This window comes from Vespula vulgaris, chromosome 4, assembly GCF_905475345.1.
Source record: "Vespula vulgaris chromosome 4, iyVesVulg1.1, whole genome shotgun sequence".
NCBI classification, from domain to species: Eukaryota; Metazoa; Arthropoda; class Insecta; order Hymenoptera; family Vespidae; genus Vespula; species Vespula vulgaris.
In genome coordinates, this window is record NC_066589.1 from 733,524 (window position 1) to 752,459 (window position 18,936).

The 18,936-nt window shown below is 38.0% G+C and overlaps 1 protein-coding gene across 4 annotated transcripts in view; it reads right to left on the bottom strand.

Annotated features, from left to right (window-relative positions):
- The window catches only part of LOC127063441 (serine-rich adhesin for platelets-like), a 134,203-nt gene that overhangs the window by 9,513 nt on the left and 105,754 nt on the right, over window positions 1-18,936 (bottom strand). For 3 of the 4 annotated variants that reach the window (XM_050993245.1, XM_050993243.1, XM_050993246.1), the window contains 4 exons: window positions 3,819-6,934; window positions 2,623-2,748; window positions 2,329-2,439; window positions 1,685-1,871 (listed from right to left, as the gene is read on the bottom strand). In XM_050993245.1, the coding sequence (XP_050849202.1) occupies window positions 1,685-1,871; window positions 2,329-2,439; window positions 2,623-2,748; window positions 3,819-6,934 (3,540 nt within the window). Of the gene's footprint in view, window positions 1-1,684; window positions 1,872-2,328; window positions 2,440-2,622; window positions 2,749-3,818; window positions 6,935-7,015; window positions 7,274-18,936 lie in introns of those variants that run through there. The other variant, XM_050993244.1, reaches the window with a different exon arrangement.

Here is an 18,936-nt window from a genome sequence, read left to right on the forward strand (position 1 = left end):
ATTTCTTTGAAAAATATTTTAGTCCGTACGGGAAGAAAGATAACATGATAATATTGTAAATATGGCCGAAAAAATTTTTTTGTCAGTATAACTCTATCGTATAATTTTAATTAATTATTCTTGAAATAATAAAAAACGACGGATCGACCTTTCGTTTATAACAATTTAACCGATATCGATCGCGTGTAAATCATTAAATTCCAGAGAATAAGAAAAAAGTTGTGTCGCCCATATGTCAACGAAAGGCATGTCTCTATCTTTTTTTTTCTTCTCTCTCTCTCTCTCTCTCTCTCTCTCTCTCTCTCTCTCTCTCTCTCTCTTTCTCTTTTTCTCTGTCTCTTTCTTTATCGACGAGTTAATCACCGTGAAGTAATGGAAATGTCGAAGATTTTTTTCTCTTCGAAGGATTTTCGCATCCTTTGACATACATGAGAGTACATTCGTTTATATTAAAAATGTATTAGGGTCGTCGGGATAAACATCGAATGGGGTAAAAACAAAACAATGAAAAAGTCAATGAATTCGATTTAAAGTAAAAGAAAAGTAAGAGATCAAAAAAATAAAAATATGTAAGCTTGACGTTTTGTTTATCGGACAAAAAGATTTATGGAATTCCATCGCGCAATCTATGTACATATAGATGTAAATATATATATATACATATATATATATATATGTATGTATGTATATTACGTATATACCATGTGAGTATCAATCGATTACGAATTAATGATACCAAACATCGACGATTTGTCTTCCTTTCATTTACAAAATAATCAAATGCGACACAAATGATTGGCGTTTATTGTATATGCTGGAAATAAGAAAAATAACAAACTTAATGATTGGTCAGCTCGTAGAAAATTTGTCTCTATTGGTATTTATCGTCGAAGTCAGTTATTATTTCCTCTTTTTCTTTTTCTTTTTTTCTTTTTTTTTACGTTTTTCGTCGAACTAATTTGCTTTTAATTCGATATTTGTTTTTTCTTTTTCTCTTTCGTTAATACGACGACTTACGATGACTGCGAGAAATTTTGTTTACCAACTAGTTCTACAAATTTCTAAATCATAAATTTCATTAATGAGTGCATATAATATAATAAGAATGCAGAGGGACGGTCTAATAGCTTGATCAGCATATTTCGCAAACCAAAACATCTACATCAATGAGAAACGTAAACAATGTTATAGTATTAGTACTCGGTGATAGTAGTATTGGTATAAACTCGCTTTGCTGTTATCAAGATTCACAAGAAAGAAAGAGAGAGAAAAGAAAGAGGGAAAGAGAGAGAGAGAACAAATAAATGACACCCGTCCATTATCGAAGATGCGCCATTCGCGTTTTTTTTCTTTTCTTTTTTTATATGCTACCAACGAACACAAGTAAAAGGAAAAGAATTCTTTTGCGATTTAGAATCCAACACGTTCTTTATGATGTTTTCGTCATCGATGAGAACGTAACGAATAAATACCATTTGATATTTTATATATACATATATAATATTAAAAACGAATAAATGCCAATTAATATTGTATATATATATATATATGTGTAATATATATACATATATATATGTGTGTGTATGTGTGTGTGTATGTATGTATACCGATTTTTTAATTTATAATTAATTCACTGATATAATTAATTAATAGATAACTCATATAATTTCGTAAGAAAACTTACCCTCTTCGGTGCAACATCCTAAAAGTGTTACAACGTTCGGATGACTACCAAGCTGTTGCATGATCTCTAATTCCCGTACTAAATCTTCTTTTTCACGTTCCGAAGCACCTTCTTTCACTGTTTTAACAGCCACCAATCTCGTTGTACCCTGATGACCAGTCAAGTCGTCGGCTTCGGCTTTCCAAACCTAACAAATAATAAAAAAAAAAAAAATTCGATATTTTACATTTTAAACGGATCTTATCCAATTTTTATTGAAAACGTAATAACTTATCGGTATTAACGTATAGTGTCAATATGAATATTATCAATAATAATTCTCGACTAATCATTGTAGTATCGTCGAAATAACAAATTCATCACGAAAGCATTCATATACTCTTTATTAGCGATTTCGTATAATATATATTATATGTACATATATATGTGTATATATTATATTTACATCTATATGTATAAGTATGTACATACGTATAAAATACCCATGAGATTTCTATATTCCCGTTAAAATTCGCCTTTTTACGCGAGCATTTAACGCGCCACAAAAAGACGCGTCCCACGTACGTAGTTATACGTGAGATTCTCTGACGATTTATTATCCTTGCTTTTCGTACGAGGAGAAAAGAAAACATATAATGCCTTACCTGTCCAAAGTTTCCTTGCCCGAGGACCGTCTGTAACCTAAGCTTATCTCTAGGAAACTCCCATCTGGATTCTTGCGACGGAGGTGGCGGTGGTTTCTCTGCTTCGTGACACTGAATGGATAAAAAAAAAAAAAGAAGAAAAAAAAAGAAAAAAGATATAAAAAAAAGAAAAAGAACGGATAAATAAATATAAAACGAGAGCAAAATAATAGAGTTTAAATTCGCGATAGGGAATGTTTACTCGTTCTTTTTTTTAGAGCTTATTAAAGTAATCGGTATATAAATCATTCTTACCAAATGTTGTATCCTTGGTAGCTTTGTAATTGCCTTTTCGATGGACGTTTTAAAATCCCCATTTTCGAGATTAAGAGCGTCCTTCCTGTAACTTATCTCGGATGACGTGTCCGATTCTTCGAGCACCTGCATAAGTAAATCATCATCGACGTTAATCGTCGAATGAAAGAAAGAAAGAAAGAAAGAAAGGAAGGAAGGAAGGAAGGAAGGAAGGAAGGAAAGAAAGAAGAAAGAAAGAGAAAAAGAAAAGAAGAAAGAAAGAAAGAAAGAAAGAAAGAAAGAAAGAAAGAAAGATTCGTTCGCGACGCTACGACCATGAACAAGATGCAAATATTATGACGAGAAAAGACGGAGAGTTTGACGTAAATTCGAGGTGATAAATAAATCGACTAACAAAGGATGATAATAATAAGTACAACATCTTAAGAGGCTGCTGTGATTTAAAGTAAGAAAAGAATTCTTTTCTTATTTCTTTTCTTTTCTTTTTCCTTCTTCATTTGCTCGAGACGATTTGAGATAAAAAGGAAAAGAAAAAGAAAAAAAAATATGTTGTCTTTATCATCAGATTTTTCTACGTATTTCTTTTCTTCCTTTCTTTTTCGAATCAATCGAAAATAGTACGCGACTCCATAAGACGCATGAATCTCCCGCGACCATAATCGCGACTCGAGAGATCGTCGATCGTGTTCGTTCGATGATTCATCGAGAATCCTTCGTAAGACAAGGCGATCGCGTTCGTTCGCGTTGACCGCTTTTTTTTTGTTTTGATTCGTTTTCTTTTCTCTTTCTTTTTCTTTTTTTTTTATCTTCTTCACACATTATCAAGCGACTAAGAACTGTTAATGACGTCAACAATAAAAATCGAAATGACAGAAATTCTTTTTTCCTCGTTTTTTCTCTTTTTTCCAACGTGATAAGTATTATTATAGCACGTTAATTATATACTACTCGAGTACGACGACTCAGTGAAAAGAGAATCCAAAGAGCTCGGACTACTTTCGCTCGCGTGGAGCAGTTTACTTTCAAATCTACGGCATCCTTCCTGTCTCCGTCTCTCTCTTTCTCTTTCTATCTTTTTCTCTCTCTTTTTTACACTCTCTTTCTCTCCATTTCTCTGGGTCAAACCTACGCTAACCCAGATATCGAAAAGATGTTGGAGAAACGGAGCAGACAGCCTTCCCAGGTCAACGACTCACCTTACGATTCCTAATGATCAGTCTTCTAAGAATGAGTCCAACGCCAACGGCAATTGGAAATACGACGAGCGTAGCCAAAATATAACTGACTACTGCTACGGTCTCTTGTGATGCAATGGTGTCGCTATCGTGTCTCTTAGTCACTTCACTAATATTCACTGATTCCCGTGGGCTAATGGCAATCAAACCACTGTCAAAGTACGTCCTGTTGAATTCGATCGGTTGATACCCTAAACCGGCATAATCCGATACAACAGATCGATTGGAATAAATCGATCTGTACCTCGTCCTGTTAACGAAATTGGAAGGTGTACTAGTAGGTCTGATAGTGGATTTAGGGGTTGATTTGGGGGTTGATTTAGGGATGGGTTTAACGGTGGGTTTGTTGGTAGCAGAGGGAGTGGTGTATCGCGAAGCAGGAGCTTCCTGAGGTGATTCCACTTTATCCTTAGTCGTATTACTTTCCTCTAAGGGTATTTCGACCGTACGAGTAGCAGGACCAAGGGTGCTACTGTCATCGAATATGTCCGAGGTGTTGTAAAGCTGCATTATAGGAAGTACATCGTCTTCCTGTTTTGCTTTATCCGAGAGACTGCGTCCTCTGCTTTCATGAAAATCGTGCATATGCTGTTGAGCAATCCGATTTGGAAATTGATTCGTCGAAACGGTGGACGTTTCCAAATCCGGCAGAGTATTGCTCTCAGTGCTCGAAGTGTTCTGCGATCTATACATCTTTTGAATCTCGGAAGGATCAAGATCTGCCGCTAAACCGAACGGTCTATCTTGATCCGGTTTCCTACTCGAAGTCAATCGATTTATAGATTCCGTCGTACTCGAGCCGATCAAACGATTATCGTTCGATATCTTTTCAACGAGTAACTTGGGTGTCACCGGAAATACGGGTGCACTAGTCGTAACTTCCGGCGTCATCGTGGTTGTCGTAGTCGTTAGGGTGGAGTGCTCGTTGTTGCTCTCCTTCCGAGTCTCGTCTTTGATATCCGAGTTAGACAGAGTCTCGATCGAGGCCTCGGTAGGACCATCGACCAAAGGAGAAGACGAGAGAAGATCGACGACCGTCGTCTCTTCCGGGACTTTCAAATCTGACAAACTTTCATTCGTCGTAAAATTGTCCTCGAAGGTACGATTGACCTTCAAGGAGGCTTCATTTTCAATACGAGATTCATCCTCTCGACGCTCCAGATCAAGGGAGTTCCTTCTGTCAGCGTCAACGAGAACGGAATCTTGCGTGCCCGTGGAAGGCATCGCTTCCGGGCTCGCGTCTTTCTGGTTCACCGCACCGCTGTGCAAGACAGCGCTAGCCGATTTACGAAGAAAACTTCTATTATGATGATAATGACGATGATGAGGATCAGGATCGGTCGAACTTTCTTCGATAACGAGGGTTACTCTGTCGGACCACTGTTGCTGATGCTGCTGTTGTCTGTTGTTTCGAGTAAGAGCGCTCGTGATTCTCACGGGTGCGCGTTGCGGCGCTGACTGAGCGCCGGTTCGGTGGGCACCGCTCGCGAGGACTTTTCTTCGTCGTTCCCCCACCAAGGAGGGAGTAGCGATCGTGCTCGGTCTTCCAACCGCTTCGACGCTCCTGCCAGTACTGAGTCCAGCGGATTGCGAGGGCTCCTCGCTGATGCCGGCAGCACCGGCGGAAGCCTCCGTCGACGGTGACTCTACCCTGCCGTTCGTTATCTCGCTGGAAGCGCTGCTGCTCCTTCGAGAGCCTCCACCACCTCCTCCTCCTCCTCCTCCTCTTCCTGCGTCGACTCTTCCTCTTCCTCTTACTCCAGTCTCTCCGCTTAGCCCAGGTCCGGTGTAGTTGCGCAACAGTCTCGTCACGTTGGTTATCGTATACGCGTACACGTGTTGCTGGTGATGCCGGCGAGTCTCTTGCGTCGTGGTCTTCAACGTCGACGTCGACGTCGTCGTCGTTGTCATCGTCGGCGTCGGCGTCGTCGTCGAAAAGTTTTTCACCGACGACTCTCTGTAAGGTTCCGTCACGACGATTCTCAATGTCGTCGAACTCACCGTACTTTCCTCGATGCTGTTACTCTCCCGAGACTTCTTATCGTCCTTCGAACGGTACTCGGAAACACCATCGTTTCCAACTTTTTCTTCGACATCTTCCATCTTTTTGCTCCTTCGGAAACTACCTCTTGATACTTTCGTCTTCTGAACACCGTTCTCACCCCTCCGCTCCACCGCTTGCTCCTCGAGCTCCGTCGTATTTCCGTTCTGTGTCATGTCCTTGCTGGGAATCACGTTCGTGGCGATCGTCGAGTCGGACAATCTTGTTTTCCTGTAATACAAATTCGGCACGTCTCGCAACGTGTTCTTCGTTGTCTTAGAAACTTTGTTCTTCTCGATCATGCGTCTTTCCAAAGCAACGTTGGTCTCCTCCTTCGAGATTTCTTCAGCTCGAGTCGTAGTCGACGTCGTTGTCGTTGTTGTTGTCGTTCCCGTTGTCGTTGTAAGCGGGGACAAGCTGGTTCTCTTGCTAGGATTTCTCCTTCGCAAGGTTGTTGGAGTAACCGAGACAAGTTCGTTCGAATCGTTACCGACTGTCGTTACGTTCTGCAGCTCCGGTTGTAGTTTCTGACCGAAATAAAGGAACTGCGACATGTCCTCCATCGGAATGTTACTTTCTACGGGTCTAAAGTGCTTGTAAAGGGACTCCGGCATGGAAACGATGTTTTTCTTACGAACGTTATCAGCCTCCAAGGACTTTGGGATGCTCGTTACCGGCGCCATCGTCATCGTGGACTCGATGTCCTCTCGTTCGCTCATCAATGTCGTTAGGTTCTCTTCCATCGTTGCTTTGAACGTTTTCTTGTCAGCATCGTCGGTACCGTTCTTCGCCGTAGAAACCCTAGCATACATTCCTTCGTTCTTCGTCTCCTGTGCTTCCAGGATGTCTGGTGGATCCTTTGGAGTGACGTCGATGAGACGGCCGTTTCGTTGCTTCGACATTCGTCGTCTTCGAGCTGCAAGAATGTTCCGCAGTACTTGTTCCCTCTTAGCTTTCGACGAGAGTACTTCGACGGAGGGTATCTCGGTGCTCGAGGACACTAGACCTTGAAATTTTTCTTCCTCCTCCGTTGTTTCTGCGAACAAATAAATGAAAATTAATAAACCACGGTTTACGGGAGTAAGTAAGTACTTGAAGAAAAGGCGTCTGCGTTTACTCGAGTCTAAAAGCGAACGTTTATTATCCGCGGAACGCGTTCCTTTCATTTTCCCGTCGCCGTGTGTCTTGAATAATGCAGACCACCCCTCGTTATCTCTATCGTAATCTAGAATCATCATCTGACCTTGAAACGGAGACGCACGGTATCATCGTCGTTGGACGAAATTCTAGGGGCATTACTACGTTGAGAGATTGTTTCTCTCGTTCTTTTCGTGACGTGAAACAAGAAGCACGAGGATAGAGAAAGAGAGAGAAATAGAGAGAGAGAAAGAGAGAGAGAGAGGAAGATAGAGAGAAAACAAAAAGCGAAGGAAAGAAAGAGAAAGAGAAAGAGAAAGACAGAAAAAGGGAATATAGCTAAGAATGCCGTCGTGTATGTTGGCGTTGGAAGGAGGCTACGAAGTCGTGGGTTATCGCCGCGAACGTGACCGCATAAAGGATCGTAATATTTTATGTGAACACGTGTATGAGGAAGGTCAGTATTGCTCCTGTTCTTGTTTCGCGAGTACGCGAGCGTGCTACGTACCGGACTCAACGATTCAACAACGAGTCGGCCTACTAAACTATAACGCGAACGCATTATATGCCCGAAGCAATGTTCCTTACTCCATTTGTTTTCTTTTTAAATAATATGATAAATAAAATAATAAATAATAAAATAAATGATAAATAAACGTTAATCTTTATCGGACGATACGTTTTAGCGCCGATATCGAAATGCTTTGAGAAACATACGTTCATATTTATCAGATATAAAATACGACATAAGCCAAGTGGAAAACACGTGGAAGATTAAAATTATATGGTTAGATCTTCGAAGAACAGATAATCTCTCACGGCTCCTCGTTATCTACGTTTATTATCTCAAGATTTTATATTGAGAAAACCTTGGTCTTGGCGATGCTCTTGATATCGCAAAACGATCTACTGCGACGGTTCAATATTTATCTTCCGTGCGAGTAAAACACTATGAAACGATTTATACTACCGGCCGAAACGCAATACGAAAGGATTGCTTTTTTAATATAGAGAGTTACGTAATAGTTTGATCGAAGTTTGCTGCCGTTTCGTCGACTTTACGAAGTTAAGATAAAAGAAAAAAAAGAACAAGAGAGAGAGAGAGAAAGAAAAAAAAAGCCAGATTTAATCGATTCCGACGAAATGATCGTTATTGACAGATAGAAAACATAAAGTAAAGAATGACAATGGCTTTAAGTAAGATCGAGAACATCGACAATTACGGTAGTTTAGCATTATCAACGATCATAAGACGAGTACCACTCCGAACATCGACGATTAATCATTAAATATTTACATAAAAATTTGCTCTATCATCGTTTCTTCTCCAAACTCACTATAGCCGTTGGCTATACACGCGACAAGATCAAGCTTCGCTTTTCTTCGTCCTCTTATAGCCAGAAGTGTATTTTGTACCTTTATCTTTTCTATCTCTCTCTTTCTTTCTCTTTCTATTTCTCTCTCTCTCTCTCTCTTTCTTTCTCTTTTTCTCTATCTATCTCTTTCTCTCTTTTCTCTCTTTTTACCTCTCGTACATCGAGGAACGGTTCGTTTCACTCTTGTGGCCGTCTTTTGCGAAGCGTGGATCCGCTTCCGCTGGTGGACCCGACTCGCTGTTACATAGGACATTCATTACATTTCAAACTCGTACGAGTTTCATGATCAATGACAATCACCTTCTACGTTTTTACTTTTTAACCTTTTGCTCTATGATGTCATCGTTCACGTAACACTTCATTTACTTCTCCAAATAAAATCGTTTAAGGATCGTTAGATTTATTGTAAAAAAAGAAATTGTTATTGAAGTTTAGTTTTCTGTTCGTTATACTTTTTTTTTGTTATGTTTTCTTGTTGGCATACGTACTTGATACGTAAAAGATATATAAACGTAGAAAAGAAAAACGAAATATCTCTGATCATATTTTTGTTTCTGGAAATGTATCAAGAAAGTCATTCGAAAATTCTTTATTTCTTTTTTATTTTTTCATTAAGCAACTATTTTTAATGTTATTTTAATGTTACAACTATCTTAAATTAATCTGATATTCTCTTTACAATATAAATATCGTTTCATATAACACCTTTCAATAAAAATATGACATTTTACAATTAAAAAAATGAAGATTTGTTATAAAACATCACCTTTAAAAGATGTTGAGTCATGCTCGACGTAAGAATTTAAAAGGTTATCTCGATAGAATCGTAAATTCGAAAACGATTTCTATCGTATTATAAATCGTACGATTCTTAATCTGTTAATCATATTGATCTATTTTTAAAATATATATCTGTTATCAAATTGTAGTTGTTTTTTCTTTTTTTTTTTGAAAAATCAATAATTTTATTAATCTAATTTATTGATATTAATTGATTAAATTTTACTTATTAATTGCGTTTTTATTTTTTCACCTCTATCTAGTGTAGAGGCATTATTAATGTGTATTTATATGTAATTATGTCATTTTTACATCAGACATTATTTATTCATTAGATTAGATTTAGATCCGAAACTCTCAAATATAATTATTAATTACATTAAACAATGTAAGACACGATAAAATATATTACAAAAATGAATATATAAATATATTAAAATCATCATAAAAGATCTGCAATAACGATTGCTATCTAATGGATTATTTTCTTTTTCTTATTTGTTTCTTCCTAATTATTTAATTTCTGTCTCAAAAAATAACAAATCTCAAAATTCTAATCTATTTCTCATTCATAAATATATTCTAAAATACCTTTTAATTTTCAATAAAACATTGATTTAAATAACGAAAGATAATTTCTTTCTCTCGCATGACGAATTAACAGTTGATGATTCTTACGAAACGAAAGATCGTGAACTATGTTTGTAATTGGACAACAGACAACAATAATTTGAAAGGATAATCGATAAATAGGAACAGTTTAATTTCGATCCATCGGATGATCGTATCTTCCTTAGTCACGATCGCGATCGTTCGAGAAGCTTCCTTTTCTAAACTACCATATCTCATGAGGATCCTTTGAAAATACCGACGAGCAATTAATGACGTAAATCGGATGATCCATCGAAGGCCGACGACCGAGTAGGATCAACGATCTATACCGATCGATCGATCGGAAAGAAGCCAAAAAAAAACATATATTGGTTCCTTCGATGTTTATCTTCTTAAAAGAGAATTAAGGGTCATGGTCTTTCTCTCCCCACTTCTCTCTTTCTCCTTCTCTTTCTCTCTCTCTCTCTCTCTCTCTTTCTATTCGTTTCATAACTCATTTTGCGAACGGAGTTACGGAAGGAAGATGGCACGAATACACGCGATTAATCCTGGTAGCAATGGCAACTAACGCGCGTGATTACGTGTCAAAGATCGGATCGCACCGTCGAGCGTTGCATAATAGCCACGCGATCTTCCTCAGAACGAGGTATATCTTTAAAAACGAGTCTGAGAAATCGAACGATAATGATAAACGTTATCGAAAAGTAACACGCAAGACCTCTTTTTGTACATTAACGATCAATTAATTACCGATATAAAAACGTTTCGTTTAAACGAATCACGTAAGACGTTATCCTTGTGGATTGAAAATGATAATATTGGATGTAAATAAACGAAAAGGAAAAAGAAGAACAAAAAAGGCCGTTCGTATAGAAATCTGGTTTCTCTGTATACGTTTCGACTGTGATTGCTATGAAAAGGAAAGAAAAGAAATCGATAATATTGATAAATATGTTTTCTTTGAACATACGATAAGCGTGATATATAAGTATATAACTTATATATGTGTATATATATATATATGAGTCTATGTATGTGTGTTTATTTATATTTTGACGAAGTTAGCAGAAGTATTATGCGGCAAAGGTGGCATCATCTTGCACAACAGTTATATAAGAGTTCCAGGAACGTACAATGGGTTCTCGATGTTGCATTAAATCGTATGCAGGTCCAGGTAGAACAATGGAACGCGAAGGATCGAATCGGCGTTCGCGAAAATTCATCGGACACCTTCCGGAACGCTTCCTGGATTACGTAAATCGTTATCATCGTAACGAGAATCTAGAAGGATCTCGAATATCTTACGTATTAACGAATAAATACAAAAACAAAAACAGGAAAAATATACAACAACGTTAGACAGATGTTATAACAAGGAGTCTATATATTTACGAAGTTCAAAGTTCCTCAGTCTTCGACGAAGCCTCGACTTAGAACGCACGTTTCTCGCGATCACGATCAAGATCATTGACTTCTCACGAATGTAAAGCGATCCCTCGAAAGCCTCCGTATTGCTGCTAGGATCCTTCGTCCGGATATCACGTAGACTCGGAGAAAGGACAGGATTATCATAGTCGTGCATCTGCAGGACGTCACGTTCTGCCACGTCGAAGTCTTTTGTGACAAAAAATTCTTTTTCTTCTTTTTTCTTGTTTTTCTTTTTCTCTGGTATTCAACATACGTATTTACATACTCAATCTTCGATCGAAACGATCCTCGTATTAACTCAAAATAGAGAAAAAGAGAGAGAGAGAGAGAATATTTTATGAATCTTCCATCTAAATAGAATTCAAGGACGAACGTCGACGACTTTTACATTTTTCTGAAGATTTAAAAAAACGATCATTTCTAGCACGCACGCGATGCCTTCGATTTGACCGAATTCCTTGCACGATCTTGATAAGTACCAAGCATGAAATTGTTACGCTCTACTACGAGCATGAAAGTTCATCGACTACTCTTAGAATCCATTATCGACGTGTCCTAAAAGTCATCCATATATTCCGACCATTTCCACACCTACTTTTTCTCTTTTTATAACAACAAACAAAACAACTTCGGATCGCTAAAAAATCACCGAAAAAATTTTCAGAAAATAACGTCGTCGTTCGTAAAAAATAAAAAGAACGAAAATAAAAAAAAGGAAAAATTAGATTCGTAGAAGCTTATACATACTTATATATATCTACTTGTTATTTCATAATACAAACTGTTATTCTCCATTCATTATTCGTGAAATCGTACGAGTTTACCGGCCGGCACAGCTAATTATATTCGATTATAGGTATAACCGGTGAAGCTTGTACACCGGTTCGAGCGCGCATGGCATCGAGATAGTATTCGATATCGACCAAGAGAAAGGAAAGGATGACTTTCCGGCGGAGACCTGGCCGTTGGATTACGCTGAAACGCACGTTCAAGGTTATCCTCAAGATCACGGTCACGTCGCCGATACTCTGGACGATCGCCATCAGTCATCGAACGATTCTCAAGAGCATCTATCTACCTATCTATTTACTAGATAGATATATACTAATATAAAAATATATATTTATATGTACGTGTATATATGTATATATGTATATATGTATGTATGTATGTATGTATGTATGTATGTATGTATGTATATGTGTGTGTGTATGTATTTATGTATATATCGTATTCATACCGATATAAGAAATAACTATGATGTATGACTCACGATTGTTTCTTTCGAACGAACAACTTTCTTTCTTCGTTGTTAACTACGTACAACTTGAAAAAAAAAAAAGAGAGAGAAAAGGAAAACAAAAAGAATGATCAACATACTTAATGATTGCCTAACCTTCGCATAAGATTCCATATAAATATTATCGATCTTTCCTAGAGACAGTAATATACGTTTCGAAAGAAACGATAAAACTATATTAATAACGATCGTAACAGTACAACGATCATCATCGTATTCCTCTGTTGGCTAGATTCGAGACCGGTTTTTGAGGAAGCAACTAAAGTGGCACGGACCGGTAAAGTTCATTGCCATTTCGAGCACCATTTATTCCCACTTTTAGCACCTAACGTATGAGTGTATAAGTAAATATATAAGTATGTATTATATATATATTGTGTGTGAATGTGTGTACATGTGTAAACGGCATACGCGATTTCAGTCGTTGAAAGAATAATCAAGATTGTCGGAATCGTTAGAATTCCTACAAAGGAATTACCGCTACGATATTGATCAGTATCGACATCTCAAAGACTAGAAAAGAAATATTATTAATCATTCTCCGATGATTTTTTAACTTCATTAGAATGAAGTAATAATAACAGGTAATAACGAGCTATTGTAATATTTTACGAAATGTTTACGATCTTTTCTACGAGATAATTCATAATAAAAATTTAAGGACAAAGATAAAAGAAGAAGGAGTAACGAGAGGATCGAAAGACAGAGAAAAAGAGAAAGAAAGAGACAAAAACAGACAGAAAGGAAGAGAGAGAGAGAGAGAGAGAAAGAGAGAAAGGAAGAGACAGAAAGAGAGAGAGAGAGAAAGGAAGAGACAGAAAGAGAGAGAGAGAAAGATAAAGAAAGAGAAATAGATAGAGAGAGAAAGAGAGAAAGAGAGAGAGAGAGAGAGAGAGAGAGAAAGGAAGAGACAGAAAGAGAGAGAGAGAGAGAGAGAGAGAAAGAGAGAAAGGAAGAGACAGAAAGAGAGAGAGAGAAAGATAAAGAAAGAGAAATAGATAGAGAGAGAAAGAGAGAAAGATAGAGAGATAAAGAGAGAGAAGAAGAGATATTATCAAAGATCTTGTCGTGAAGATAGTACAGAGAAAGACGGAGAAAGAGAGAGAGAGAGAGAGAGAGAGAGAGAGAGAGAGAGGGTCCTCAGCCATTGCTCGATCGCGAACACATCGTCGGATGTACGTACGTTGATAATTTACACGCGATCGTCTTCCGGCACGTTATGCCGTGGCTAATGAGACCACGTGTCCTCTAGCGGCGCGTTACATAAAGGCGTGGATGCGCCTCGAGAACGAAAGATAGAAAGAAAGAGAGAAAGAAAGAAAGAAAGAGAGAAAGGGAAAAGAGAAAGAGAGACCAATAGCGAGCCGTAGGCTCAAGTCGCTTCATCTTCGAGTCACGCTTCTAACAATGGGAAGGAGAAGACCGTTTATCAGGGCCAATGCATTTGAGCTCCACCCCGTAAACTCGGTCGTCGTACTTTCTTATATTATATTTATCTATATCTACGAATCTGACATGAAAAATGCTTTGATAATAATTTTTTCTCGTTTCAACGATTCGAATGTGATCTTTATTCACGTGGAATGTATGTAATCAGATACGACGATGCATGTAGGTTAATATGTCAACCTTTTTTAAGGAAAAAAAGAAAGAAAGCCAACAAGATCTCTTGTTTACGAAACGAGTTTGAAAGAAAAAAAAAAAAAAAGAGAGAAGTTAATCCATGAGAAATTATTTTCCCTTTCCTTAGCTCCCCCAGCTGTTCCTCCTACCCTTGAAATTTAATTAATTTTTACGGATTTTCATCGGTCAGTTTTGAGTGAAACGGTAATGAAAATAAAAAAGGACGCGTAGGAGTGAATAGTCTCTGATCGATCCCAAAAAGAAAGAAAGAAAGAAAGAAAGAAAGAAAGGGAAGAAGGAAAGAAAGAAAATCTGTTGTTTTTTGTACTTTTCGTTTCTCGCGCTTCCCCTTTCCGCGAGAGATGCGAGACAAAGCCTGTAAGGATAGTTGGATAAGTATCGTTACATGTGCCAAGGCACCGGGGATGGTCATAATGTAAGCATCGAAGGAACAACGACGACGAGAGAGAAAGAAAGAGAAAGAGAAAGATAGAGAAAGATAGAGAAAGAAAGAGAAAGAGAAAGAGAGAAAGAAAGAGTGAGAAAGACAGAGAGCCCTGAACCGTCCATTGTATTCCGTAAGCGGAGTCGCAGGTTCAGGCAGCCTTGAAGTACCGAACCTCCCAGCGCGACAAGATGATGCATCGTTACAATGCGCCGCGCTATACTTGCCCTTTAGGGTCACGCAGAAAATCGAAGGGCTAGTCTGGTATATATCGAAGGGAACTGATCTACGTATCCAACCCTTCCTCCGATCTTTCTGATCTCGCTTCGTGCATTCTCTTGAAAATATGTAGGTCTGATATATAGGTAATATATAATTTTTATTCTTTGTTATTTTGTTTTTCTTTTTTGTCTTCTTCTTCTTCTTCTTCTTCTTCTTCTTCTTTGCAAGAAAACGAAGAGATAGGAGAGGGAAAAAAAAATTTGTGAAACGCGAACGATCCCTTTCGGACGTTCCTTTCTCAATGTCAAGGGTTTGCTTAGAAAGACGTGCTCGTAATGTTTTTTGACGGTCTCGGATTCCTTCAAAAGGGTCCATCGTAATCGTTCCTCTTTCAAGGATAAACCTGAACTCCAGACGATCGTCGAGCCGCCAAAAACTGGATTCTGGTCAAGATATCCAAATAGAAATAAAAGGAACGTCGAGACGTCTCGGACGTAACGTTTCCTAAAGTTACCTGGCCGATGATATAATTCCAAGGATCTCGGAACACGTTCCTAGGAAACTCCTTTTATCCTTAAAGGAACCAGATCCTTCAACGAGACGAATCAACCGTTACATCATTATTTTTTCCTCTTTTATTGGATACTTGCTCGGATATTTCTTCGTATAGACTTATAAATAGAGATAAAAGTTTATAAATGATAATAAATCCGGATAAATAATTTAAATAAATAATCTGTGGTCAGATGTGATGTAAATAATAAATGATCTTTCTTAACGATCATTTATTCGTATATTTCAAGAAGCAAAATACGCAGAGACTACGAGAAATGCATCGTTTACAAAATTTCTATTATACCGGACTACAGTTATTTTTTTTCCTTTTTATTCTTTTTTTCAACTTCTCTTCAAAAGTCATATCATTTCCATCCAGGAACACACACGCAATAAGCATGTAGATACGTATGGAGAACCGACTCGAGTTCTTCTCACGACCTTAATGATCTCACGAGAGAAGCTGTCGGAACGTCTTCGCGCGAGCCTTGAACCCTCTTCTAATCATGAGATTAACGAAGAGAGAGAGAGAGAAAAAAAAGAATCCATCGAAATATTCATGATTTAGATGAAATAAATTAAAAAATATCTACATATATATATCTTTTTTCTTTATTTTCAGATACATAAAATATCGTGTTCAGGACGTTGGACGATTCGAAAAAAAACGAAAACGTCGGATATCTCTTTTTTCATCAATATCAAAGATTTACGTTCGATATCGATCGGGGGGACTGGCTCGAGAAAACAATGCAACCTTTTGTAAAAAATACAAAGAGAGAGATAAAGAGAGAAAAAGAGAGAGAGAGAGAGAGAGAAGGTACGTCACGAACGACCGATGCTCGCATTGGTTTCCAAGTCGCAAAAGGAGTACATGAATCACGTTATACGAAGGCAAGTTCACGAATAGCGGAAGAGGATTCGTCGATCGTGTCGCGGCCACGAGGGTACCTCGCGACATTCTATATCCGCTTGCCCTACGAGGGTCTCGCTAGGAAGCGCAATAATGGATATCGATGATGTCGTAGGAGACATCGGCATGTCCGCACGCATTCCGGCAGCAAGTTATAAATCACTGATTCGTATCTCGGTAAAGGCTCCTTAACCAAACGGATGCTACTGTCGATTTGAATTACGGCCTTTACCCTTTTACCAAGAGTGTGTCCAAGAGAAACTCTCATAGCCCGGGACACAAGGAGACTCTAAAACTTACCCGTAAACCTTAAACCGCCCACGGTTTGAATTCTCTGCGTGTCTTTACTTTAAATCCTTGTTTACGTGTCCATAGGTAATAAATAATTCTTTTTCTTCGTTGCAAAAGGGCGTATCGTTTTACAGATATTTTTTCTAAATGTTAAATAAAAGAAATAAATATAATTCGATCGATCAAAACGTGAGAAGGACAAGAAAATAATAAAAGGAGATAAGACGAAGGAGGGAAGAGAGAGAGAGAGAAAGAGACAGAGTCGGACACCTATTGTCTTTTGTATACGTTCAGATTCCTAGGCAGGTGATGCCATAAATTTAGCTAGCTAGAATCTCTGGAAAGCCCTTCGAAGCTCGAAGCGAACTTCGAGTCGGTCTGAAAATATCACGGCGCCGCGAATCTTCCGCTCGAGTTCTCTTGTGGGAATGCCATTGTTTCGCTTTCGCATAAGGGAGATAAGAAAATATCCCTATGGATTTATTTACCGTCGATATAACGCAACACCCTCGATAACATATTATTTTTCTCATGATTTTCTCAAGGAAAAAGAAAAGAAAAAAGAAAACAAGAAACGAAAGTAAAATAAAGAGACAATTTTTTAAACATGAAAAAGAAGAAACATGAAGTTAAAGAAGAAATAACTGGCAACGTTAATTTTTAATAAAAAGAAAAAGAAAGAGGAAAAAAGAAAATGAAGATGTCTAAGAAAATAAAAAATTATGTTACATAAAGAGATCTAGATGATTCATAACCCATAATAACTTTCATTGAAGATTTACAATCGACCGGTAAGAATGATAAAGGCCTGTTCTACGTCTCCACGCTCCAGTGCTAGCATATTCTCGTCGTCAGTCGACGTTAGCCTTGCCTAAAGCAAAGTTCCACAAGACCCTTCCTTCTTTTCTTACGACCATCCGACAGGAGGAACGCACCGGCCGCCCGCCTGTTCGGAGCTCGTACACGCGAGCGAGCCGGCCGAGTTGTCTGCTGACTCTGGAAGGATGCGGCCATTTTGTTATATAACGTTGCATGCGAGGAGTCTCCTCTTAAGCGGAAAAAATGTCCAAACAATGCCGCGTGCACGTTGCGACTTCGATCGTATACCTAAGGATCGCCTAGAATCCAACGACCCTAAAGATCTTCTTTGTCTCTCTCTATTTTTCTCTCTCTTTCTTCAGTTCTTTTAGTTTAGAAAGAATTCCAAACAAAGAACTTAACATCTAACTATCTTGAAAGAAACTTATAAAAAAAGAAAATATAAATGTTCAAAAAAATATTAATGATTAACGAATTGATCGATTACACGTTATTCGGGTATTGATAAGTATGGTTTAGGATTGATTAAGAAAAAAAGAAAAGAAAGTTACTAGCTCTCGCGTATTTATGTTAGATCAAAGGAAGAGAAAGAGACAGAGAAAGAGAGAGAGAGGGAGAGAAGTCAAAGTTGAAAGTAAGAAGAAGAGAAAAGCTAAAGAACGATCGAAGGGAAGCGTAAATCGCCTAAAGGCTAACATGGCCATCTGTTCGTCTTGGTATCCGCGCAAACCATTGTCGAAGATTTTTTTCTCTTCAACGTTGGCTATTTACCAAGGGACCTATAAGGGTTTACAACGGCTGACGATAGCCACGCGTGTTTCGTTCGTAGGCACCGCATTCCCATCTGATCCTCTCGCGAATCTTTTCGAGTTTCGCAGAAGACAATACGAAAGGGCACGGATCAATAGTAGAAAAATTGTCGAGAAATTTTGTAATTCCGAGTTCTGGTATTTCATTCGTTTCCTGTTGAATAGCAGACGAAGCATTGAAACCGTTTTAAACTGTTGTCGAACGCGCATACCTTACACGCTAGAATTACGAGTTGGAACTCGATACCGTGACGGATATTGAATTAAAAATTGCTTTAATGGTGCAACGAGATGCGCTTATATCATTATTTCGTTACCATCGATTTATATTTCAACAATAATTCAAACGTAACGTGTTAAATATCCAAAGTTGACAACGTCGTGCAATTAACGTGGACGACGGCACAAAACAGCATAAAATAGATTTGATTCAGAGATACACAATTTCTGGACGCTCCTTACATCCAAGAAGATTACTCAGACCACGCATGACTCATTCGTCCTTTTCTTTTCTTTTTTTTATATTTTTTTTTTTCTTTCTCTTCCTCCCTTCTGAGTAAAGTTACAAATAAAGCGGTGATGGATTCAGCATAAATTTACATGGTTATATCTTCGAGATTAATTTTCAATGGATATGCAGATACCCTTCGTATTCGGGGATGGAAACGAAAGATTTATATGTATGTATGTATATATTGCATATACATATATACATATATATACGTCTT